At 42.1% G+C, this 25473-nt stretch overlaps 1 protein-coding gene across 1 annotated transcript in view; it reads left to right on the top strand.

The window, feature by feature from the left end:
- The window catches only part of DENND1A (DENN domain containing 1A), a 154504-nt gene that overhangs the window by 59252 nt on the left and 69779 nt on the right, over window positions 1-25473 (top strand). Inside the window, exons 6-8 of the mRNA XM_054083890.1 lie at window positions 19060-19129; window positions 20247-20327; window positions 22043-22096. Coding sequence (XP_053939865.1) covers window positions 19060-19129; window positions 20247-20327; window positions 22043-22096 — 205 coding nt within the window. The remainder of the gene's footprint in view (window positions 1-19059; window positions 19130-20246; window positions 20328-22042; window positions 22097-25473) is intronic.

A 25473-nucleotide genomic window follows, 5' to 3' on the forward strand; every position in this document is an offset into this window, starting at 1 on the left:
TGTAAAATATTATGATTTACCTGTTCTGAAGTTGAAAGCTGGACCGAATGTCTATTGCAGTTCCCCGTTTCAGTAGAAGGCAAACCCAAAAAAGCCACGGCGGTCAGAAGTCGATGTCCTAGCCCATCTATACAGATAAATATGTTGCCTTGTTAACTTCAGTTTTTCCACAAATGTCATTTTGGTCAATTTAATGCTGTTTTAATTTGCAAAATTTCTATTTTCCAGATATTGTAAGAGCTTTGCGAGGTGTTGGGTAAATTCTGCCAGCTCATACACTGTCAGTTATCCCCTCGGGGGCTGCCTGTGTGCTGGTTTCTCCCTTCCTATCTAGAAGGGTTGCGGCAACGGTGGTAGAACCTTTCTGAGACGAGAAGGTGGGTGGTGGTTACTGCTGTGACAGCACTGGCCCAGTGTGTGGTACTGGGCAGGCTGGGCTGCCCCAAGGCCCCAACATTTTTGCGTGCTTTGTCAGTTGAAGTAATGAGACTTGGTGGGCAAGAGCTCCCTCATTCCTGTAATGGGTACCTTGCATTTTTTTTCTTATTAACTAGTAGAATTTGTGTTTTATCTGTTAAACTGTGAGCCATAGCACCTATTTGCAGCTGCTTGAAGGAGCAGCAGGGCAAGCCAAAGATTTTTGTTGTGTTCCGAGTTCTGTTAAAGAAAGAAATGGTAAAACTTTGTGTAGTTTTGCTTCGGTGCACAAACTTATTGGGCAAAGTTTCCAACTGAAGAAGGTGGTCTAGCCATGTGCACCTCTGATTTCAATTTTATTCAGTTTGAAGTTTTTGGTGAGTATTCAGCTTTTGTACCCAAAAATGAAAATCATTCTTCTGAAGTGAAATGCAGAAACATTTGTGTGGAAATCCCTCTTGGCCAAAATAGCAGAACTCTGCGCCGATTGCTTTCTGAGATAAAAAGAAATGAATCTATAATAGTTTGTGACAGATGGCAGAAAATGTAACTAACTGACTGTGATTCTGTATGGAGTTATTTGAGGGGTTTGCTGTGATTTGTTGTGAGTTCCTCTCCTCCCCCCTTCCCTTCTCTTTGATTGCAGTCTTTGTCCATTTATTCTTAGGACAGAATAAGATTTCTGAGCAGGGGCCTCTCTTGTGGTGCAAAGTGAGAATTGTTTTTAATTGAGCAGAAACATGTGGAAGGATCAGGAATATCTCAAGGGATTACAGAAAAATTCCAAATTTGTACTACTTACAGCTTGTGTTTAGAGCAGGGTCTGCTGGGAATAAATGTTAGTTAGTGTGACCTGTGACCTTCAAAACTGTTGACATGGATTTCAGCCAGAAACTGGCCACAGAACTCCTTTGTTAGGCTCATTCATAGCTCCTTGAAAACTCTACTCAGTGAAAGTTGCCAGCTCAAATCTAAGGAAAGCAGAGCCCTTTTTTTCCTCTTTTTTTTTTTTTTTTTCCCATGCTTTGGAAACAGCGGACGCCCCATAACCAGCAAGACTTCTTTAATAGGACTGCATCACCTAACCCTGATTGGAATTGACAGCTTCCTGGCTCAGCTTTGCCAACTGGCAGGGCACTGATGCATGGGGGACAAACGGCGCTAAGGGCCTCTGCACCGCTGTTTGTGTGTGCCCGAAACGTAATGCACTGTGTGACACCGTCAGACGGGAAAAACCTGCCCCAACCCCTGAGCCCTCAATCTTTCAATTATATTGGGGGAGAAAACGGAATATTTGTGTGGGGTTTTTGTTTTAAAGTAACTGTCTCGTTGTCTTCTAGAATTTTCCCTTTTTGTTGATTTGGCCAAAAACCACAGAAAAATATTTAGAGTTGGGGGGGTGACATTTTTGTTTTAGAATTTTGCCTTTTTTTTTTTTTTATAATGTGCCTGTATCATACTTAAAAATCTGGTTATCCTACTGTAAAAGGGTTAAACTTAAAAAACCCCTCTTCTTGCATATTCACTTCTATGCAAATTTTTACACTTGATGGGTTTTGTGTGTCTTCAGCTCATTCTGCAGTGGGATTCATTATGCAGCCTTCATTCTGGCTCACCTAACTGAAATTGTGCTTTTGGAGTAAGATGAACCATCCCAAGGATAAGTTATGCTGCCACCACATGTACCTGGTGATAATAGGTACTAAATGGCACGTGAGAAGGAGAATACAGATTTTGGTTAATTTTAAGCTAAAAAAAAGTATACAAACCAAAGTAATCTTTATGAAGACCCATGGAGCAGATAGATGGTGAACTGAGATGAGATATCCTGAAATTACAGTGGGACTTTATGCTGTTTCCCTACTGTGGGTAAAGTCTCACTGATTCGACTTTGAACAATCTGATTACAATTAGAATTCTTTATTACAATTTTGATTCAGGTATTTCCTAAAGGCTTGATTTTGTAAAAGTGCACACTCTGCAAGGCTGAGATTTATTTTTTCTTTTAAAGGAAAATAGTAGACGTAAAGGTGAATCAGCTTTGTTTCTCAAAGACTGCAATATTAACCAATAATGACTATGGTTTCCTAGGGATGGAGAGGAAGGGTGGTGGAAGACATTGTAAGCGACTTCCCCCTTGTAGCCATCCTCTTCCACTGAAGGCTTAAGATTCTTGCCCTTTTCTTAGTCTTTATCATCCTCTTTCAATTCCTATGCTTTTTTTTTGTAGCCTCAGTGAATTGGACTTCCTACAGATCTGATTCCCAGTCAGCTGAAAGAGTTTGTTTCCCTGGATTCTACCCATTTCTCCAGAGCTGACTTTGCTGCCTTCCTGCACGTGGAGCATTTTGTTCATGTCAGTGTCAGGCTGGAGCAATTCAGCTCAATGAAAGCTTGAGCCTATAGAAATTCTGTAATAACCTGTGGAAATTATTGATGTATTTTTCATTGTGGTTCTATAATGTTCTATAGCTGCTGTTTGTGAAGAAGGGTTTGCAGGTGAGTAAGGAAGGACATCTCATTCTCGCTTTGCCTGGATGAAAGTTCAGAACATTAAAAAAGCACAGATTAGTAGTGTGTGCTTTGAACTAGTGTTAATAGGAATTTTATTCTGTGCAGTGTACAGACTGTCACATTAATGACAAATAATTTAATGTATTTAGTAGCAGTCTGTTATATGAGATGGCTGAGCCTTGGAGTTCTTCTTGCTAACTAAAAATTCTTGCCTGATTTACAGTTTCCTCATCCTTTGCTTTCTTGCTTTGCATACATAGAAGTAAATTGATAGGAAGTCTCTCTTGTGTCTGGCAAGAGAGCCGTTAGATGACTATTTTTTCTTCCTTTGCTGCCCAGCAGATAAAAGCCTTCCACCTGGCTGTGTGCTTCTGCGAGAGGAGATAATGGAGCTATAGTTTAGTTTTTGCTGTTTTCCCACCTGTGGGTTGTACCTGGGCTTTTTGTTGCCTGGTTGCAGTTCGTAGGCAGGACGGGTTTTAAGGAGAGCAGTTACTGGGGTTGGGGTGGTTGGTTGGTTTGAGTCACGTCACCCTCCCCAGACTCACTGCTGATGTCTGGAGACAACTCAAGTTTTAATTTTAATCTCTTGGATTGCATTGGAAGCTGGAGCAGGGAACTGGCACGGAGACCACTGCGGTGCTGGGGCTGCTGGGTCCTCTGCCTGGGTTTCAGTTGTGAGGAATGGTGTGGTCCCATGATCGTTACCTTGAGTACATTCCTTCTGGCAAGCTGAGTAAAATCAGTTTGGGGTGCTTTTTCTTGGTAGAGTTGGGTGACCCTTAGTTCACTGCGGCCTGTGTGAGATTTAGTGCTTTTATCAACTTCTGTCATTTTATTTTATATTTACCTTTTTAAAAAGAGTTTTTATATAATTCGCCCTTTTAAAAGGAGAGGAACAGAACTGATAATGAAGCAAGGCTTGCCTACCACAGAGCAAGAATGTCTCCTGCTAATTAGAAGTTATAATTACCAGTCTAGGCTGCAAGTAATGACTGTCCGTAACTCCAGAGCGAGAGACCCTTGGAAAAAAACAAACCCCTCTAAATCCCTAACCTGATTTCTTCCCTTCCTGTTTTGGGTGTCAGGCTTCTGTGTGAACACAGAAAAAATATTACTATCAAATAATGAAGCCCGGACTTTGTTTTATAAGGATTTACTGTGGTTGTACATTGAATAAAATGGTAATGAGCAAAATCAATGGTTTGCTTCCATATGGATCTGCACCATACTTTAAAGCCTTCCAAAAAGATGCTTGGTAATGGCTGGAAGGATGTGGCCCCTGGTCTGGATGGTTGGTTTGGTCCTTGTGGTCTGTCGGCCCTGGCGTCCCTGTGCTGCTTAAAACTCTGTGGGGATGAAAGCAAACGGCAATTGGGTTGTCAGACACTGGCAGAGGCCACAAACCCTCGTGTGCGAGTGGTGAGGAGCGGGTGTGTGATTCCGCGGTGCAGCAGCACAGTACCTCCTGAAAGTGCTGTTGCTGAACCTCTGCTGCTGCCTTCGTAGAGTTATCATTCTTCAGCAGAGGATCCAATACGCATGTGAAATGCGAGTGAGCTGCGATGCTGGAGTTTCCTGGCTCCTCTGCAGGTAGCTCGAGCCTGGCCTCTGCTCACAGAACCCCTGGTTCCTTGCAGGCTTTGACTGCAGCAGTCTGGATCGAGCTCCTCTTCTGTGCCGGATGGGGAATGGCTCTGGAGTGGCGTAGGAAACGTGAGGGCGCTGTGGCCACAGCATGCAGGGTTGGAAGGGCTCTCCTGCTGTTGCAGGCACTTTGCTTTAACTTGACATGTTTATAAAACAGTTTACATCTTAAAAGTTTCGGGTTCTTACCCCTGCTGATTTGCTTAAACAAACGCTTTTATTTTCAGTTACTTGTCAGAATATATATGGAAAAGTGATGAACCTAGTGAAAAGAGAGCTTGACATCAATTAAAGTTAGCTATCTGCTTTCTGTTTCTTCGTCCTGATACACTGTTTCCAGTATCATTTTTCCAAACTTCCTGTAGTTTTTCTTTATTGTCTTTACAAGTTTTCTGAGATAGAGATGGGCTATTTAAAAAACGGTGCCAGGAAAAGGGGAATAAAATTGTGCATTACATCCGCTCATTTGTGTCTTCTATTTTAATCTCTGCCATTAAATGATTTTTAGACTCCAGAAACTCCTTCCACAAAGCCCATATGGCTGTCTTAGTATCTTCTATTTCTCAAGTATCTTTAAATACAAGTCCAGTTATATCACCTCTCTGAAATTATATTCTCTGCAACACTGAATCTATTACAGTGATAGTCTTAAAATTTAAAAACATTTGATAATGCATTTTTTGTGTCCATCACTAAAAAGCTTCTCTTAAAGTTTATTCCAGCTTTTACTCAATCCTCTTACTGACATAATACATGTTTGTGCTCACTCGTGGTCAATGTTCTGTGTATGTATCTCATAGGAACGTGCGCTCATCTGTGTGTCTGTGTGCAAAATATTAGAGATATCTACATATTTTGTATAGAAAGTCCTGTCTAAAAAGCAGCGTGACAAACCAAGACAAGTTTGGACGAATGCCATTGATTCATACAAGGTGTCTATTTTCTGATTTATTAATATGTGAAAACTGTGTGCAGTATCTCCTCTTAATTGTTGTTTTACTTTGAAATTCAATGCAACATCATAGTTGTAGTGGTAGAAATGCGTGTTGATGTTTTGAGTTTTAAACTTGACGTCGAAAGGAGTTGAATCCACCAAACTTGTAAATAATAAATCCTTGCTTTTAGCTGGATGTAGTAGGAGTCAATGGGGAATATGTTAAATGACACCGAGTGGAACACGGCGGAGTTCTCACTGTGGTGTCCGTGGGTCTGTTAAAGGCTTTGCCAGCTCAGTCTGGAGTTCTAAGGCATGGGTGAACTGGTTTAAATATTTTTGTTGATACTTCAATCCGTTAGAATGTCGCTAATGCATGCCCTTCTGAATGAGACTGGCAGGTGGCAGGTACGGCTCGGTAACGTGGATAGGGCTGCAGTGAGGTTTCATGTTTGTAGACTTCCTTGCTCTTAAGTACCCTATGGTGTGATTTCAATGCCGAATTCTGTTTGTATAATTCTTCATAGTAGCAAAAGAAATCCATCATAAAAAGATACTTAAATCCATCATGAAAAGGTACTTTTTTTTTCTTTTTCCAGTCTTTTTTACTGTTTTTTTGTTTGCTTTTTATTTACATTTCCAAAACGTTACAGATTTGTGCTGGGTTGTCTGGTTGCAAAGTGTCTGATGATGTCAATATAAGTGAATGAAAATGTGAATATTAAATAAAACAGGAAGAAGATTTAGAAAAGACAAAAAATTTTACAAGTTCTGAACTCTGTTTTTTTTCTGTAATGACAAATGCTCTGAAAGAGAGGAACATCTTTCTAGGTGATGGAAGGACACCGGCTACATGGCTTTTGAATGAACTGAGAGATGCACTATATTCATCTTGGCTCTTACTCTGCTGTGCCGTGCACACCTTCATCCCTGTGTCCTGGTCACTGGTGACACTGCCGCGTGCTCGGGTCGGAGTGGGAGGTCTTTGTTGCAGACGCGTTTCAGTATGGCATCGGCTGGGGATTGTGTTTGAAACAGAAGTTCCCTTCTATCAATTTTTCCATTATAAATCACTGGAAATAGAAATTATTTATGTGGTTTGACCTTGATTGCAAAAAAGAAAATAAATCTACTCTTGTAAGATACTATGGGATGTTGGCTCCCTCCCCCCAGTTCTTGATAACATGCTCAAGGGAAATCATTTAGGCAGTCCCTGGTCTGCTCAGGGCAGGTACTGCAGGCACGGGCGTTTGGAATGAAATGTTGAATGTGTAAGAGGTGAGTTCGTTAATATTAGGCAAACACCTTTTTTCCTCACTGAACTTCCTAGATGAACTGGACCTGCTGATAGATAACTGCATACATGAACTATAAAAAAACAACCCCTTGTATTTCCTGGGAGGTAAATATGTTAGAAATAAGCATTAAAAGAAAAATTTTTAGTAACCAAACTTAAGTCCCTTCTTGCTTGTAAATAAGGGGTTACAACAAATATGAATATAAATACTTTATTTGGCTGCTGTTTAGCTGATTTTTAATTGTCCCTTGATGGTGCTTGATGTTGGACAAAAGATGTTTTGATGTTTTTTCACTGTATGTATGTATATATACAGCATTATTCTTAGTTGAAAATTGAAGTGTTATCCTTGAGCGCTGGTGTTCATCTACATGTTGGTTTTGGTAACCAGTCTGAGCTGTGTACTTGCATTGGTTTTGTAGCAGGATAAAGTCCTACCCCTTGCGAAGTTAGTAGCAGCCACAAAGTACAGGGAGTTGTTTACAAAGGAGTCCCATCGATTCCCCTTTTCTGTGGAAGCATTCAAGCAGCAAGACCTGCACAGTCTGTTTGGCACAGTAGCTGCTCTCAGCTGGCCCCGTGCCCTCCTGCTGTTAGTCAGGGCAAAAGATGTGCCAGAGCTCCGATTGTAACGGCGCAGAGCCTGCCTGCAAATCTGCTTGTAGTTAGCCTGGGGCCTTTTGGCAGCAGACTACAGCCGATTGATTTAGTTGCGATCCTTTTTCCTTAATATTTTCCATCTGGCCAACAATGACCTATAAAGACAGACACAAAACAGAGTTTGAATTATGAGGAGCGTAATAGTAAAATGCTTCCAAATCCCACTCTAGAACCTGCTGCAGTGGATCACTGCCTCTGGGCAGCCAAAAGAGGTTTGTCCTAAAGTGCCATTGCAACAGCGGTGGTAAAGAAATGCATTGTAGTTCTCCAGTTTGAAATTGTGTAATAGAGAAATGTGCAGCTTGGGTGAACTCTTAATGTGTTTCCCTCCTTGCTCCGGCTTGCTTTCCCTTAATCCTGTACACGAAGCTTCCTCGCATGCTGCTGGGGCTAAATCCCGCTGCAGTGTTGGAGCCGTGCGAGAATAGGGATTATAGAGTGGAGAAGCGGAGGATGGGGAAAGGAACGTGAATACAGAGAGGCTCTAAAGTGTGCAGCAACAGGTTTGGGGAACTTGTGTTCCAGTGATGTTAATAAGGAGGTGATGTGTCCCAAGCTCCCAAACCTGCGAGAATGGATGACTGCTTTCCAGAAAGAGCTGCTTCCACACCTGGCCTATTTATCCACTCTTCCAATTCTGATCAAAGTAGAGTTCTTGCTCTGATTACAGTTATCCTAGACACTCGTAGTCCTCTGTCTTCAAAATCTGTACCCTTAAAGAAAATTTAATACAGCTCCAGGAGTCATAGCACTGGAGCTACAAGCCTAAGAGGTGTGTGTTTCACTTCATCAGGGGAATGGCCTGAAGCTCTGCCAGGGAGGGTCAGGCTGGATATCAGAAAAAAATTCTTCACAGAAAGAGTCATCGGGCCCTGGCAGAGGCTGCCCAGGGAGGGGGTCGAGTCACCTTCCCTGGAGGTGTTTAAGGAAGGGGTTGATGGAAGTGCTTAGGGACATGGTTTAGGGAGTGTTAGGAATGGTTGGACTCGATGATCCAGTGGGTCCTTTCCAACCTGGTGATTCTATGATACTTTAGATCTGGATGACTGTTCCAAGGTGAAGTTGTTATTAGTCTGTCTTGCTGGAGGAGTCCGAGCAGTCTGTGCAGTGTGTGTAAACCAGTGGCAGTTTGTGTTATCTGGTAAAGTGATATCGAAGTGTTCCAAGCTTCAGGCGTTGAGAACCCAGCACTTTCAGGAGTTCTCTTGGGAAGGAAGTGATACTGTGTTGTGGGCTTTTTGTTTCTCCTTTTACTAGAAATTGTCCCTTGCTGACTCTGAAAACTATAGAGAGAGATGCAGGGGCGAAGGAGAAAGACTTCTGCTGTCTTGGACTGAGTTTGCCCCAGCTTTGAGTTACTCCGTGCATTTTCTGAAGCTGTTGACCGTATAAACTACTGCAGGGCTCCTATCGAAGTGTCTCTTTGCTGCTGACAGCCCTTGTTCTGGTTTCATCTCATCCTGCTGCACCATTGGAGTTTCCTGACTGTACTTGTCAGAACGTGAAACAAGAAGAGTATTTGCTTTCAGAGTATAACGAGTAAATACACGGTATAAAGTTAGATCTGACTTCTGTCTGTTTGATTTCTCTCAGTGCTGTCCTTCTCAGACACCCAGGATCCCTTAAAACAAACATAAAACCCTTTCGTTCTCCTCTTCCCTCTGTGTTACTAACCCAGAGCAATGTTAATTGAACTGACGTTTAGTGAATTTAAAGAAAGCTGAAGGTGTGTCAGAGCAAATTTATTGCAGATTTTACCAAAGCTTTAATCTTGGCTGCAAGTAAAAAAACTTTTGTAAAATATCAATGAAGAGGATCGCAATAAAAACTGTCCGGTGTCGGTAATCCTGATATATCACTGCTGATAGAACTGGATGCAGCCGAGAACGCTGCACTCCAGTCCAGCCAGTTCCCTGGTCTTGCCTACTGACCAGAAACCAATGTTACTTAATTAGTTAGGACTTCATGCCACACCTTCTTTAGTTTCTGAACAACCATAACAGAAGTAATTAAATCATGTCACTTTTTATTACCTCTGGCCCAGGCTGACTGGCTTGGAGACTTCCATTTTAGGGCTAATACAAAATGGATTAGCACATCACCTTGGGGAAAACCCAGCTCCCTGGCATCAAAAAAGTAGGGAGGAAGCAGTTAAAGTAGCAGAGGGTTAGATCTTCTCCTGCACAAATGGATCACTTCTGGAGTGCTGTCTGAAGGCTTACAAAACACATCTGTCAGGAATGAGACCATCCTGTCCGTGCTGACAGATGTATACAACATTCCCTCAACGAGATTACATGGCAACTTCCTCCTTCAAAAATCGAGATGTGGCAGGAGCCCTCGGGTTATGCAGTGGTAATTGGAGAAGCAGAGGCTCTTCTGAGAGAGAGAACTGCTGAGAAATGCTGCACGAGTTGACTTTAGCATATTGTTTCAGTAGAAAACGTGATTCAGCCACACTGTAAGAATAGGAGAAGGGGCTCTGTCTAACCACGTAGAGGCAGTGTTAGCTGGATTGGGCCTGTATCTGAAATAAAAACCTTAACGTGTGGCCCTGGTTGTTTATCAACATGCTTAATAAGGCACAGATCTTCCTCCAAACTACTCAACACAAGGAGTGTTTACCTGATGGTAACTTTCCTCAGCAGGGTTAGGAATGGTTTAGCGTTGGTGCACCAGGCCGAGTATTCAGAGAATGGGGTAACTTTTATAAGTGGCTACAGCTGAGTTGGGGCCTGAACGTTGGTTATTGTTTGGGGCATGTGGGCTACCACTGGATGTGTGAATATTTCTTTGAAGTAATGAAGTCCACTCCTTGTGCAAGGGAACTATAAATGACCTTGCTGCATTTGAGTTTGTTTCTTGCCAACTGGAAACAAAAAGTGGTTTGGAGAATATTCCAGAGGAGAGGTACATAGAATTGATTTTTTTTCTCTCTCTTTGTTACTAAAATATTCTCATTCTCTACCCCGATTTTCTCTGTTTTTAAATTAGTAAAATGCAAAGACTCAACAGAGTGCCCTTGAGCTGTGTCTTATGGACGCATATAGGTTGGTATGAAGCTGCATTATCCAGCTCTGCTACTTTAGTGTCAGGGTGATACAATGCTACCTGTTAAAAAAAGATAAAACAGTCTGGGATCGTCAGTTTTTCCCAGTATACGTCTCTCTTGTATACTCAGAGTCACCCTCTGAACCTGCCACAGTCGGGATGTGGAGAGGTTTTGAGCTGTACTCAGTACACTCTTGAGATTCTTAATTCACAGGTTTTGGGACACAGGCTTTTTTTTTTTTGACACAGGCCAATGACTACTCCAAAGCATACAGGTAGGAAAATCCCTCTGGTTCTAGAATAAAAGGCTGTGGAAGAGACAGAAATGGTAGAAAACACACCTGATGCTCAGCTTCAACTGTTAAATACGTGGTGAATTTCTTTAGTAGCTGAGCAGGAGTCCTTACCAGCCTTTCAGGCTGGCTCTTGAGCATAGAGCTGTGTAAAATTTTTCTTCTCTTCAGGAATTTATGGCATTACAGATGGTAATACAAAATATGTCTGAGTCTGAGCTCGCTGCAGCAGCGTGCTGTACACACTGTGCCTTTTGCTGATGGGGAGCACTTCTGCTTTATGATAAAAGCTCATAATTCTACTGAAATTTCAGGGGAAATGGTACTGGAGGGCATGGCTCAATGCGCACACGTGGTGGGAATGTGTAATAAAAAGGGGCTGTTTCCCTGGTCAGGGAGAAAGGGTTAATTTGCATTGGGATGAAAAGGCTGCTCAGGATCTACTAGTTCAACCCATGGTAGACTTAACAGTATCCTTTGATCCCCAAATGAAATGTGATAGATTTCAACCAATGCCAGATGTCTCAAACCTAGTGGGATCTCTGATTGTCTGCCACATCCAGAATTCCCTCTCCCAGCCCTTTCATGTGTACTTTTAGCCATGGTTTGAGGAGGGAGATTCCTTGACAAGCTAAGCCTTTGGAATCCTTTCTCTGTGGTGTCATTTTGGTGGGATCTTTAGGCTCTCATGCTCTCTAATGCATCCTACTTTTTTATAACCAAGCCCCATGTGCCAAACTGCTCAAACTACTTCGTAACCAAGTTTTGTAACATCCAGGAAATGTAGTGCCAATATAATCTGTCACTTTTCTCAGCTTAAGGCTGTTCTCTGTCCTCTTATTTGTTAGTCAGAGCATTTTATTTACCCCTAGCCAAGTTAGTGTTGTTCGGTGTATTCCTGTTGAGCTTAATTGGAACAGAATTGTTGTCTTTTTAACTCCATGGCTGTTTTGCTGCACTTCATAAATCTTATTTAAATTGCCAAGCCCTTCACTAAACCCATCTTCTCACCAAGTGAGCTTTATGGGATGTCCTTTGCCTATGGTTTTAATAAGAGTATAAAGACATAATTGTCAGTGTTTGCCTTGTAAATGCAAACAAACGTTTTTCTTTATGCACCTTTATTTCATGTCACTACTTCAGTCCTTTGCTCTCAAACATGCCTGAAGTTTATTTCTTGGTCTTAAACTAAAAAACCTTGAAGATTTACAACTTGCTCTTCTGAAAAGGGACAAGAGACCTTATCATTGTGTTTGGGAGTTTATGGGGCTTCCCATTTAATTTTCCTTGAGAGATGCTTCATTCTGCAACACCAAAGTTCTTCTGAATTCGCTGCATTTACATAAACTCCACAGTGCAGCTGCACTGGGCTTTTCATTCCTCTATGGTTTTAGGGTGACCACAAAGAATCCACACAAGGGTGACAGTCTTGTCAAACCTACCTTCAGCTACATTTGCCATGTCCCGGTTAGATATTAGCACAGTTACGAAGAACCCGTAGAACAGCTGTCTCAGACTGCCCTCACACTTTTTAACCGGACTGAAATGTAGAATTGTTACATCACGAATCCCTCTGTCAAAGTTGTCTGCCTTCGTGTTGTCACAGGGACGTATTCAGCTCCTTTGAGCTGTTTGTTGTGAGAGATTCTGCCCTGTGTCCAGAGCTGCTGGGGCTGTCTGGGCAGAGCTTGGGTTCAGTAGTGGTGTTCAGGGAATGTGGGAGTCTTTGCGTGAGGGAGGCCTGCTACAAACGCTTGCACACGGTCACACTGGGCAGAAAAACAGGAAAAGGAATGTTTCATCTGACTTTTATTGTTAGCACAAGGGGCAAGTGACTGAAGTGAGCACTTTGTTGATAGCTTATAGCACTAAGATGCTCCATAAGACCAGATGGGCAGCTTCTGTGTGAGCCTGTTCTGCGGGGTTAAACACTAATAAAACACATACATGAGTCACGTGCTTATGCTGCAGAACTTTAAACTGAATCTCGTGGACTCACGGAAAGGTGGCTCACGGGTAAGAATCAAAGGGAAGTCCATAACAAAATTGGGGAAATTACAAAAAAGAAAGAAATGCTCTGAGCAAGGAAGGGAAAGGATGTGGGTGGTTTTCTGCAGTGGCAGAGGTGTCTAATGCAGAGAGGGAACACTGAGATAAATCAAAGAGGTGATGTTCCAAAGGGTTGTTGGCTGAGGATCCGGTGGAAGGTAAGCCTGCATCTCATCAACATGCACAGATGTTGCTATGGCAATTGGTGGGTATGTGTGTATGTGTTTAAGCTTACGAGTGTGAGAATGTGTCAGTAGACAGTCTAGAGGACAAAATAACGATGTACTGAGCTCCATCCGGTGTAGGGGAAGGCACTGGAACACAGAAATGGCTGAACTGGGAATTTGGCCTGCAGAAATTCCCAAACAAGCCCAGAGATGCCTTGGTTCTTTCAGCTGCATTCTGTAAAAATGCTGGGAACATTGGGTGGGGAAAGGAAAGTGAGAAAAAAATAATATTGTCTTACTGCAAGGAAAATAGCAGACATCTGAAGACTCGTCTCTCTCTTGAGGGGGTAAAAATAATTGTTTTTAAAAAAATACGTAGTTAAGTCATTTAACTTAGTCTTAGCTGTTTAGTAAGGGTGGAATATAGAAATAATTAAAAAAAGGGAAATTCACATTTTTAATGAAGGAAAGGAAGAAGTGTTTTGATGGGTTTGCTTTTGCTATTTGAAGTTGTATCTGCATAGACCCACTGAAGAGCACGGTGACTGGCAAATGCAGATTAGTTCATCAGCAGAATCTGCAAGAACCATTAAAATGCCTTAAAATAGAATATGATTGCTGACCTGAGGAATGGTGCTGTTGGGGAGGAGCATCATGAATTATCAGGTGGAGGAGGTGGAAAGGAACAACATTGTTTTTAAGCAGAAATTGCAGAGCCTTGTCCTTAAATGCAGTAAGATAAGTCATCTCTGCAGAGACTGCAGTAATGTTTTATATATTTTCCATACTTGTTTCCATTTAAACCTGATGGCGGAGGGATTATTCAGAGATGCCCTCTCAGTTCCAGATGCAAGGACCTGTCGCTTTTCCTGCAGCTACTGGCAACCTGACTTTGTTCATTTACCTTTCTAACAGAATGTAGAATTCCCGGTTCCATCCCATATTAGCTAGTTTGCCCAGGGTCCCTCTACCCTTGACCTTGGAGGTCCATGGTATTCATGAGATAGCTATGGTGATTTAAAGGGGTACCTGTGATAACTCATGACCGCTTCATTCTAATGAGCGCTCAAAAAATATCAAAAGAAATTATAATGGTGAAAATTTCACATTTCAAAGGAAGTGTATTAATTATCAAACCCTCTGTTCATTAGTGATGCTTCAGAGCTGAATAAGAAGCAGCTGGTTTGTCCTGAGGAGGGCATCTTTTATGTGGTAAAGAAACCAACTGGATGTCAGTGAGGATGTGTTGCTTCGCTATTCTTGGAGATGTTGCATTTTCTTGTTTAGTATTGCACAATTCCATTTGATTGAATCAGTCGCACGTCTTTCCATACAATCACCATAACAGAGCTGTCTTGGGTTTGTGTAGACTTAGTTGGTCAGTTGTGATTGCTGGAAGCCAATTGTTGTGTTCTGATGGAGATAAAACAGTGGCTCTTGTGTTTGTACAGCTGATTATCAGCGAGCCCTTTCTTTTACACAGGGCAGTAGCCCAGCCTTGGCACTAAAGGTATGAAGCACAAGCCTTAAGTCTTCCAGTGAGCGAAGGTGTTTTTAAAGGGGGAAGTTTATATTCATTTGCAATCCAAAACTGGATAATTGCGTGGTAGACTGGATACAGGAGCAGTGTGGTGAAAGCTGCAGTGCCGCTTTGAATAGTTTTTACTATTGGGAAACTTGTTTGCGCTATAGATGCTGCAATTTTATTTCCAAATCGCCTGTTTCAAATGAGCAGGAAGAGGCCTTGGACAAGTAAGAGGTTAAAATGAGGCATTGTTTTTCCATGGGGTATGGTGGCCTCTCTGCTTTTAATCCGTAGGTGCTATTTGCCCTCACTACGTTTCAAGTGCTAGTTCCCATAACATTTCCTACTGGAGTCAGCTGGACCAAGGGTTGCTTTGTAATTATTTTTTTAAACAAAATTGATTGTTAGTAGTGCCAATAATTATATGGTTTTTTAAAAAAAACTTTTGTATTATTTGTTTACTGAGAGTAGCAAAGTCCTGGAAGTCATTTTTCTACCTGATTTCGTTGCCATTGGCATCTCAGTATCACGAAAGGAAGTTTTGTTGGGTCATCTCTAACTGCATCCTGGCTCGTGTGGCATGACAGTGTGCACGTGTGTGCGCACGCCTGGCTTGTGTGTAGATCTGTGAGTACAAATGCAGTTCCTTTATTTTCCAGGGCTGGCTGAACAGTCTCCAGTTCTGATTGCAGTTCTTGCTGGAGATCAGGAAATGTGACCTTATGTGTGCTGCCATGAGAGAGTAATTTTGGCCTTTCATATGTTAAAGCACAGAGGTGAATTAATATGTTGGATGATTCAAAGCTAAGCTGCCTGCAGTAGCGCATTTTCATCTGTGGGAGCTGATATTGGGTGCTGACATTTCTGCTCAGTGTAACTTTTGAGGCACAGATTGGACTGCTAAGAGCGGCGCTGGCTGGTGAGTTGCCCTTTGCAGCTGTGGGTGCGCCGGTCATTGCATCCTTCTGCCTCCGCCAGCCCCTTCTGCTCACCGTGGAGTTGGAGCAAAAGGCTCTACTCTGCGATGGGGAACCCCTTCGTCAGGCAGACGCCCTTCCACAGGGCTTGCTGCTGTTTGTTACCATGCTTTTACCTTCCCTCCAGTCCCAGCCTGGCCCGTCAGTTGTTGGTTTTGCAGCACCATTCTGTAAACACTGGATTTTGGGAATATTTGTATTTACCAGGTGCCGCGCGGCGCCCAGGTTTGCCCGCCCCTAATTGCTGTGACACATGTAACTAATGGTGGTGTGTACTCACAAAGAGCACACTAAAAAGGTGATGACATATGAGTTGCTGAATAAGGCACTGTGCGGCTGGTGCAGCAGAGGCTGTGCAGACCCGCTGCAGCACAATAAGCGGTTTCCCTGTGCCCGTCTTTGCTTCCCGTCAGACGGGGCTGTCGCCAGTGCTGGGGCTGCATCGCACACTGGACATTCCGAGGCAGAGAAGTGCAGAGTACTGAACCGATCGCTCGGCTTGCAGAAGCCTGATTTGATTAGGCTTTGATTAGATTCTCATGACTGGTGGCAAATCCATCACTATAGGTGTATTTAGATGTGCGGAAATGAGAAGCGGGGGTGACATTTAAAAAAATTCAAATTTCAGATTGCCGTCTTGTTTTTGTTTACTCTTTAACCATAATCTGATTTATGCTCATTGAGTCTTTGAACTTCATCTCCCTTGAAGAATCTCCAGTCTATTGCTTTTTGATGTAGCTCGGAGGGGCTGTGTGTGTGTGTGTGTGTGTGCATGGATGCAGGCGCTCGCAGGCTGCGGTGCTCTGGGCAATTTCACTCCCGAGCGCTTCCCTTCCTTTGTTTAACCTCTGACCTGTGAAAACAAGAGTTAATCAAAAGTTCTAAGGTAGCTAAGAGGAAGGGGAAGTGTTTGGTTACAAATTAAATATGAGCAAGTCATAAGCCATAAATCTTCAGCAGTGCTACTAGTCGGGCTGCTTTAGTTGCATGAGCCATAGAAAGGTTCTGGTTATGATTTCAGCCTCTTTCTCTGGAGAGGGCATCTAAAGGCTGCCTTGAGGATATGCTTTTTGTAAGAAAAAGTTCACATCTTTTTTTCCTTTTGGCAGAGACCCACAAATTCCAAAAACTGTATGTCTTCATTTTTTTCTCTTAGCTTTACTTGGTCACGGTTTGGTCAAGAAGTAGAGCAGTTTCTCTCTTGAGTAGTAAATACATGGAGTAAATGATGAAGCAAATGATAGCAGGAGAAATTAGTTTTCTAAGGTATCCAGAGCTTTCAGGATCAGAGAGATCCTGAGTTCTGCAGTGACAAAGGAGGGAGGAGAAAATTGAAATGAGGTTGCCTACACAATTGATGCAGTTTTGTGATGGATTTGCTTGTTTGTTCTATGTTGTCTTGCATCTTTCTTGAGCAAGAGCTACACAAATCCCTGAGCGTCGTATCGCGTTGAAGTCTGCCTGTTTCCTCGGCTTCAAAACGGTGGAGCTTCTCTACTCAAAATGAAAAGATATTCTTTAAATAAAGAGAAGTGGTTATGCTGAGATGCTAAATCATTGTTTGGAAACACCAATTAAAGTAACGAGCCTTAGTGCTGAACAAAGGACAGCAAGGCCATGGTGAGGTGCTGGTAGAGAGGAACCGGACAGTCAACTTGAGGGGAGCAAGCGAGATGGAACCGGGGCTCTGCCTGCCCTCTGGCTGTAAGGGGATCTGCTGGTATGTGAATACAAGACTTTACCTGGGCTGTTTGTAGTAGAAATGTAGAAGCTGTTTTCTAGATGCTGAGCAAAAGAATTAAAACTAGATTTGGGTGCAGGGCTCTCCTGGGTAGAACCTACAGATCTGTCATGTTTGGTGTACTGCAGTATTAAAAGAAATGGCCCCGACTCTGTGGCAAGGTGAGGGTTGGCTGGGACCGGACAGGCCACCGACGGGACAGAGAAGTAAATGTTGGACGAAGGAATTGAGCTGGCCTTGGCTCAGTGCTCGGCGCGTCCCCATGGTGGACGTGCACCCCGTGTGTCAGGCAGAGTGGGGAGCCGGGTGGAGGGCAGCCCGGCAGGCGGGAAGCCGAGGCAACTGGCTTTTGTTCATTGCCTTTGTACTGCAATGTATGTCATAAACACAATATTTTAAAAGATTCTCATTTCAATTCTGTAAATGTAGTTTTCCAGCAAGGTCCCTGATCAAGTAAATAGAATTTTATGCCCTCCTGAAAGGAGTTTTGGGTTCACACTGCCAGGGAGCTTTCTGCCTTCTCCGTTTTCTGTCTTTTTAGACTCTTTTGATGGATGCTTTGCTAGGCTTTGTTTACCAGGTTCTTAATCTCTACTTAGCAGATATGTTTTGAGAGGATTTCTTGTTACTCTTGTAATGGCTTTTAACTCTGCTGAGGTTTATTTAACTAAACAGAAAGAAAGAAACTTATCTTGTAACTAATCCTTCTTGATTGTTTACAATACAATGCCAAACCTAAACGCTGTTTAAAGTGGTAATTGTCTGTCATTCTGCTCTATTCTATACATAGTTTATAAAGACGCTTTACAGCATATTAATTTAAATGATAATACTGTCATATAACATGAAAAGTTAAGTTGCTTATCAGTATATTTTGATAAGCTACTTAACGTTTTACAGTAGCGTTTGCAGGCTTCAAACAAATGTTACTGATGGAGTGCCGTGGACTTTATCTGTCTCATATTTAGCTTCTCACTTCATTTGTTACTGGAAGCTCTACAGTTGGGAACCGTGGGGCACTCGGTTCTTTATCGTTGTCAGGATGGAGTCATGTTTTATAAAAACTCTAACTCCTGTTTAACTCTATCAAAATAGAATACATTTGCTTCAGAAAGCATCTGCGATTAAAAGAAGACAGTCTGTGCATCACTTAGTCTTGCTTCCCAGTTTGCTGCAGCTGAGGGGAAATTCTTTGCTGGTATTTAAATCCGAGTTGAAATAAAGAACTGTGGCATGAAAATAGGGCACGAAAGTTGTACCAAAGTACACTGTAGTGAAAAGTAACAACTTGTCTGTCTGTCTTATTTTCTGGAGTGGAAATGTAATGTAAATGAAAGCGATGCAATTTTTCTGCATCCTTGTCTTTTAATTTTGTTTCTTTATTACTTTGGTAAGTTGAGCGGAAATTTACTAAAGGTAAAGTTTGTGTTTGACCTAACTAGGAGCTGGGCTAAACACAACGGTATAGGGGATGGAATAAGGTTTGACAGACACTGCGTATGCAATTTAGAAAGTCCATTGTACCAGGATTCTGCAGTTGGCATTCGGTGCCCTCCAGGGCCTGGAAGCTCTCAGCAGGGTAAATGCTGACCCTGTCCTCAAAGGAAAGGGATGCTGCCACCTTTTGCAGTGTGCTCCTTCAAATGGAAAGGCTGATGAGAGTTTCCTAGCAGATATTTAGCATGTGTCATGTCCAGTGGAGGCTGTTGTTGGGATGTAGTAAAGACCAGCAATCTTGGATTCATTAACTCATTAAATATATATTTTCTTTCTTTTCTTTTTTGCAGTTACCTCCCGTGGTTTGAAGTCTTTTATAAGCTGCTCAATGTCTTGGCAGATTATTCAGCAAAAGGACAGGTATTATTCTAAAGTACTAACCTTTCTTTTCCCTACACAGTATCAAGGGAGAGGGGATGAGCTGTTTGCAGAAGGACTTGTATTGGAGGTGACCACGTCAATTATTAATCTGTACTACGCAGTTCTAAAGAAGATCATACTCAGCCAAGCTGAAAGCTTAGCAAGTGCCTTTGAAAAATAAATATTCTCTTAAATAATTTTTGGGAAAAGAGGAAGTCCAAGAGTGCGACCAACACATAAACAAGTTAATGGTTTCCCAGTGGCCACCCATACCATGCAGACTTCTTGATTAGCAGCACATCCATGCAATTCCCGTCTTGCAGCATGTCTTGAATCTTTGGTAGATGTCTAATCTGAGTTTACTTGTTGTGTAGAGTCAGTGTAGAACGCGGCTTACTTATGCAAAATGCTTGTCCATGTAGCATCATCTGCCCTTATCTTCAGATGCTGTTTTGCTTGTAAAATTCAGTCTTGAGACAGTGAAAAAAGTGTGACCTAAGTCATTAAAATCTGCTGCTAGGCTGACAAATGGTAATTCACGATACAGAGAAATCACCTGTATGATTGCAGCACCTACCCTAGTTTCATGTATTTAAAATATTATGTATCTAGTCTCCCCAGTTAGGTCACTGCTTTGACTGATTATGATTTAGTGGTAATAATTGTACTTTGCATTTGTCAGAATTATTCATGTTTGAAGTAGAGACACTTAGGTTCGCATCTTCATCCCGATGGATTAAATACACTTGGCTTTACCCGAAACTAGTGAGTTGTTGTAAAGAACTTGTGCTGAGAGCCAGTTGCCCTGAGCTGCGTCACTGTGTGGCCATAGGTTGGCGACTCAGTAGGTTGCAGAAATATGTAGAAATACGTGTAGAAAACAAAAAAGGTATTTAAAAAAAAATCATGTTATAAAACCCAGCTGTCAAAGGAAACTACATTTATTTCTGTTTCATAGTCTAATGTATAAATCTGTTCTCCCATTTTTCTTTACACTTGTAAGCTCTCTCAACTCGCATTTCCAAAAACGTTGCCCTTCCGTCTTGGAGTTTAGCTTGTTATAGCAATGCCTACTTAGTATTCCTTTTCTTTCTTTTTTTTCTCCTTCTTATTTCAGGATAGTCAAAGGAGTGAGCTCCTAGATACGCTTCATAAACTTCCCATCCCTGAGCCAGGAACCTCTGTTCATCTTGGAGTGGTAAGTGAAGCGGGAGAGATGTCAACTAAGGTGCTGAATTTACATTTATCCCAACAGAGGAACGTCAAAAGTAGTTCTCCTTCTTGGAACATGGTATGCAGATGTTGTTTTCCTGTGAGGACACAGAGCTGTGAAATTCTGCTTTTTGCGTTTGAGGCCCTGTTTCCCTTTCCTTAACCTCAGACGTCTTTGAAATGCTGCTCCTTGACTGCAGGAAGATTGGGTATATTCCCCATGGAAATTTCTCACCGTCTCATCTGTGGCCTGCAAGAGATCATGGAGCAGCAACACATTTATTGTTCACACTTCTGCAGAACTTCTAGGTCTTGCAAGTATATGGGGTGGACAGGCCTGGTAAGCAAGCAGCGAAACCAGTGACATGCCTGTCACAGCAGCGATTGGAGTATTGACTTATCACATCTTCTGATTCCTTCTCCTCTTCCTCAGCCAAGAAAAAGTCTCACACAAAAAAGGTTTTATTTAATTCTTTTTATCTTGTGAGAAAATTAATCAAAGACCACTGAAAGAATAGTTGGGGGATTTTAATGATGGGATTGTATTTTGAGTTTAGTCTTGTTTTTTTCCACCTCAAGCTCATTTTTGAACAACAGCCTTGTGTCCCAGGCTGTACTGAAGGAATCTGTCAGATGTTCATCGCTGCTGTTGCCAACTGGTCATGTAGCTCACATGAAAACTGGTGGTGTTTGCAGTCACAGTTTTCTTCTCCCTCTCATTTCCTTTATTCCTCCTTTTACAGCCCTTTTTGGCAACAGGCAACTTAGTCTCATCTCATCAGCCTGTGATGTCAGTCAACAGGTAGCAGTTGCTTGGCCGGGCTGGGTCAGCCGCTGGCAGGAGTGATGTCCTGCTCCTCTTGAGGCTGACTCCGATGTGAGCAGCTTTTCTGTTTAAGGGGATGAGCTGTCACGGAAGACAATAAGCATTTGGGGTATTTCAGTTTTTTCATACCAGTGGTTTCAAGGAATGCTGCGGGTCTCCCCTTGTTTCAGACATTTCATGGGCAACGAAGCAAGAAAGGATATAAAAAAGCAGCCGAGGGACTGTTGGCCATTGTCTCATGCATTTTATTTTGGCTGTTTATAAGGCTGTTTTGGGGTTGGGGTTCCTATATGTGACATAGTTGCTTATACTCTTCATGTATCTTTGCATTGCGTTTTTTTGACCAAACTGAAAGGGATATATCAAAAAAACCAAAAATGGTATTTATACATTTGGTGTCTATATTCAGTGTAGCTGTTAACCCGAAATAGCAAGCGGGTGTAGCGACTGTTCCTGAAGCACTGCACTGTCTGAGATGTATAGATGAGAAAATTGTGCCAATGGTGGAACTATGCCAAGAATGTAACAGCCTTTGGAGCTTCAGCGAGTGATTAATAAGTTGCCCCAAGACAAGTTGTGAAAATCTTCAAAATAATAGAAGTTGTATACAATATTGATGTACAAAAGCAGTTCAGTTGCATTCTGCCCATTCCTTCTCTAAAGCTCTAACCAAGGAGGGTTGATCACCTGAGTCCTGCCTGGTCACACTGGGACCTAGAGTCAACCCAGTCTCTTGGAATGCAGGCAATTAATAAAATGTAACAATACGATGGATTATGACATTGTGAAACCAATGTAGGCTTTCCATATACCAAGTAATAAATTTAGATTGCTTTTGACGATATTGCAATAATAAATATTTGCTCTTTTTTTAGCACTCTTACTTTACCGTGCCTGACATCAGAGAGCTTCCGAGTATTCCTGAAAATGTGAGTACTCTAGAGGACTGTGAGCTTCACCGTTTCTGTTTAATATCAGCACCAAAATAGATAACAATGGTTACCCCTGGCCTGGTAATAGATTATATAATGCAAAATAGTGCTAAATGTGGAAGGAAGCTTCAGGTGGTTAATTTGTATTAAGTATTGGGTGGAAAACATCATATTGCTGACTGCAGAAGTACCTGAATAACACAAAACTGAAACCAACGACTGAACTTGGGAACTGGTTGTTGGGACCTATTGGAAAGAGATAACATACTGGGTTGAAATGCATTTCATTTGAAAAAATGCATTTGATCTGAAAAAATATGCTGGTTTTATTTATTAAAGTGTTACGGCTGCTTACGAGTCAAGCCAAGGATTTAGTCTTGGTACTCAGTATCTTCAGTGGAAGAGTTTGATGTTTCAAACACCCATATTGCTGATATTCAGAAAGATCAAATACTCCTTTGGTATTAACTTGCCTTGTTCTTTAAGATGCTGTCAGAATTCAGATATGGAATATCCTTACTTAAAACATTTTGTATTGATTCCGATGAACATCTAGGCGCTCTGCTTTAAAGGTACATCAGTAGCTGCAGCTGCTCAGGTGGTCGCTCTTGTCTTTGTGAGAGCATCTCGTTCTGTATTGCATTTACGCAGTAGCATTCAGAGTGGATGATCTGCATTTGTGATTAAAAGCTGAGATGTACTGAGAATAAAGGACTAATGGACAGGTTGATACAGGGAGGGAAAAGCAGCTCTGCTAATCGTACGGCGAGACCGTTCTGAAAGAACAACAGGAGAGACTGGTCAGAATGATCCGTTTGTTCCCCGGCTTTCTGAAAATGTCAAGCATGCTTGGTTTCTCTAGAGCCCTTTTCTTGGAGCCTTTCTAAGCCTCATGAAGTTGTCTTGTATGTGTTTCTGCATGCCTCAGATTTCTAGTCAGATGATGGATCTGTGGGAAGACAATGCTGGCATTTGCTTCTCTTAAATACTCTTTAATATGCTCCTGCTGTGGCTCTTGGCCAGATTTCTATGCCTGACATCTCCATTTTCTTTCTTGAACATGTTGTGGTGTGCCTTAGCACCGTGTACCTCCATTTATGGATGAAAGGAAAAAGAAAAGGGAATCATCAAGACATTTAATGTCATTCGTGGATGATTTGTATAGCAGATAACATTTGGGGCTTTTTGTTTCTGTTTAAAAACATAGTTGCTAGCTTTTCTGTGTTGTAGACTTCTCATACTGACATGGATCCTGTCAGTAAATTCGATAGATGTGCATTTTCCTCTAAGGTGCTTGATTTCTTTAGAAATATCATATATCAGGAGTAAATCAGGAGTTGGTTCCCGGGTCTAAACCAGCCAGCAAGCTGGAATCTGATTTGTCCTAATGCAGACGTGACGTTACTTGTTTATCAATGTGATATTTTATGTTAATCTCTTATGCTACTCATCTCAACTTCAGCAGTTTTTGATTGATAAGCCTCAAATCACCTGGAGAGCAAGGAAGGAAGCTTATTTCCATTTTACAGGCTGGTACATTGGAGGGCAGAGAGAGAGGAGCTGGAAATGGTAAGAAACCAGCTGCCTTGGGCCTGCTTGGGCTGGTACAGAGAAGTGTGACAGCACACCGCGTGGCAAAGGCTTTGGGAGGCACAGCAAGTATAGCCTGTGCTCTCTTGCTTGTGTCTGCTGATGCTGTTCGCTTTATAGTCAAAGGTATGAGTCAGCTTCCCCAAACACTGTAGCAGGAGACATGATGAATGCTCGTGAATCAAAGGCTGTTATAAAAGCAGAGGCCTTGGGCCAGAGGATTCGGAAAGCCTTTGAAAGCTGAACGCGCAGCCTTGCTGGGAGGGGGTGCCGAGTGATGCTAAAAAGCATCCTCTGTGAATCATTGAGTGGTGCTGATGCGCCTCAGAGGGAACGCGACTGCAGTGCCGGGATCCTGGGCTGCGATGGCAGAGGGATGGACTCTGCTCTGGCTGGGTGAGCGGGGGCGCCGCTGGGAGCAGAAGTGGAAGGACATTTCGTTCACTGAACAAATGCATATGCCCATAGATAAACACACGCACAGAGATTTAAAAAGCTAGAGCTTACTATAAGAAAGAATTTCAAATCCAATCCACTGGTCTAGCTGCTGTTACATTGCCCGGCTTCTACTTCTCAGGTATTTCTTTTCTTTTATTCTAACCAGTATTGTGTGATTTCTGATGAGGATTTTGTCTGTCTGCTAATGCAACTTTCATGTAGAACTGAAGCACGTTTGGGAATAATACAAAGACATTAAATGAGCATAAATCTTCATGGACTTCAATCAATTTGTTTGATTTATTAAAAATTCTACATATCTTATTAGTAATTACATTTTAAAACCCTTATTAGCAGAAGTTTTAGTAGCGCCCAACTTTGAAGTCGTGTGTAGTGATGAATGGGGAGCTGTGTGGCACTCCATCTGAAATGTTAACAGACTTCCTGGGATTATCTGACTTGGTGTCAGATCAATATGTTTAATGAGTCACACAAACATTTAGCCTGGATGCTTTTATGTAACAACTAAGCATTCACTTTTTCAAAAGGTGTGAGTTATATGAAGGACCTGTAGATGCATCGTGCCCTCAGAGCGCAGCCAGGTTTGTTGCAGGAGATGCAGCACAAGGCTGTGCGTTCCCTGCTGCTGTCGGGTGAGTTAGCGGTCTGAAACGATGGCCTTTCCTTGTGTTGATGCTCTGGTGAGGTTTTGTATCAGTCAGTTCTATGCCTGAAAATGCCTGACTTCTCAGTCACTATAGCACATATCTTTTGGTACATGGTGTTCTTAAAATTCCTCTCCGACCACCTTTTTTTTTTTTTTTCCCCCTATTTACACCATTTGTGAAGCATATTGTCCTCATTACTTTTAGTCTCCCAACAACTGCATGGCATTATAGCAGTGTTCGCTGCACACCACATTACCTGACCCACGTTAGATTTTGCAGGTGTGATATTTCACGGAAAACAAACTTCTAAACAAGAGAAGGCATTGCCAGGAGAAGGATGGGGAAGGGAACCTGACTCAGTTCTGTTGACCAGTTCTAATTGGAAAATGACTGAAGTCTTGTAATGAAGCCATTCAAGAGCAGACTAAAATAACTGAGCTGTAATCCACATCACTGTGTTCAAACTTCACTCTTTACAGAGCAGAGAGCTTATTTGTTTCTTCCTTCAGAGAGAAATTCTTTATTAGATGACAGTGGAAGAGAAATACATGAGTATTAGTCTTATCTCACAAGTCAATGTCCATGTGTGTTTACTGATATCAGATGGCAAGTGATCAAGTTGGTGATGGATCTAAGAGTGAACTGTGAAAGAAGGACAAGGGAATTTTGTAGCACTCT

Source organism: Cuculus canorus, chromosome 19 (genome assembly GCF_017976375.1).
Source record: "Cuculus canorus isolate bCucCan1 chromosome 19, bCucCan1.pri, whole genome shotgun sequence".
Lineage (NCBI taxonomy): Eukaryota > Metazoa > Chordata > Aves > Cuculiformes > Cuculidae > Cuculus > Cuculus canorus.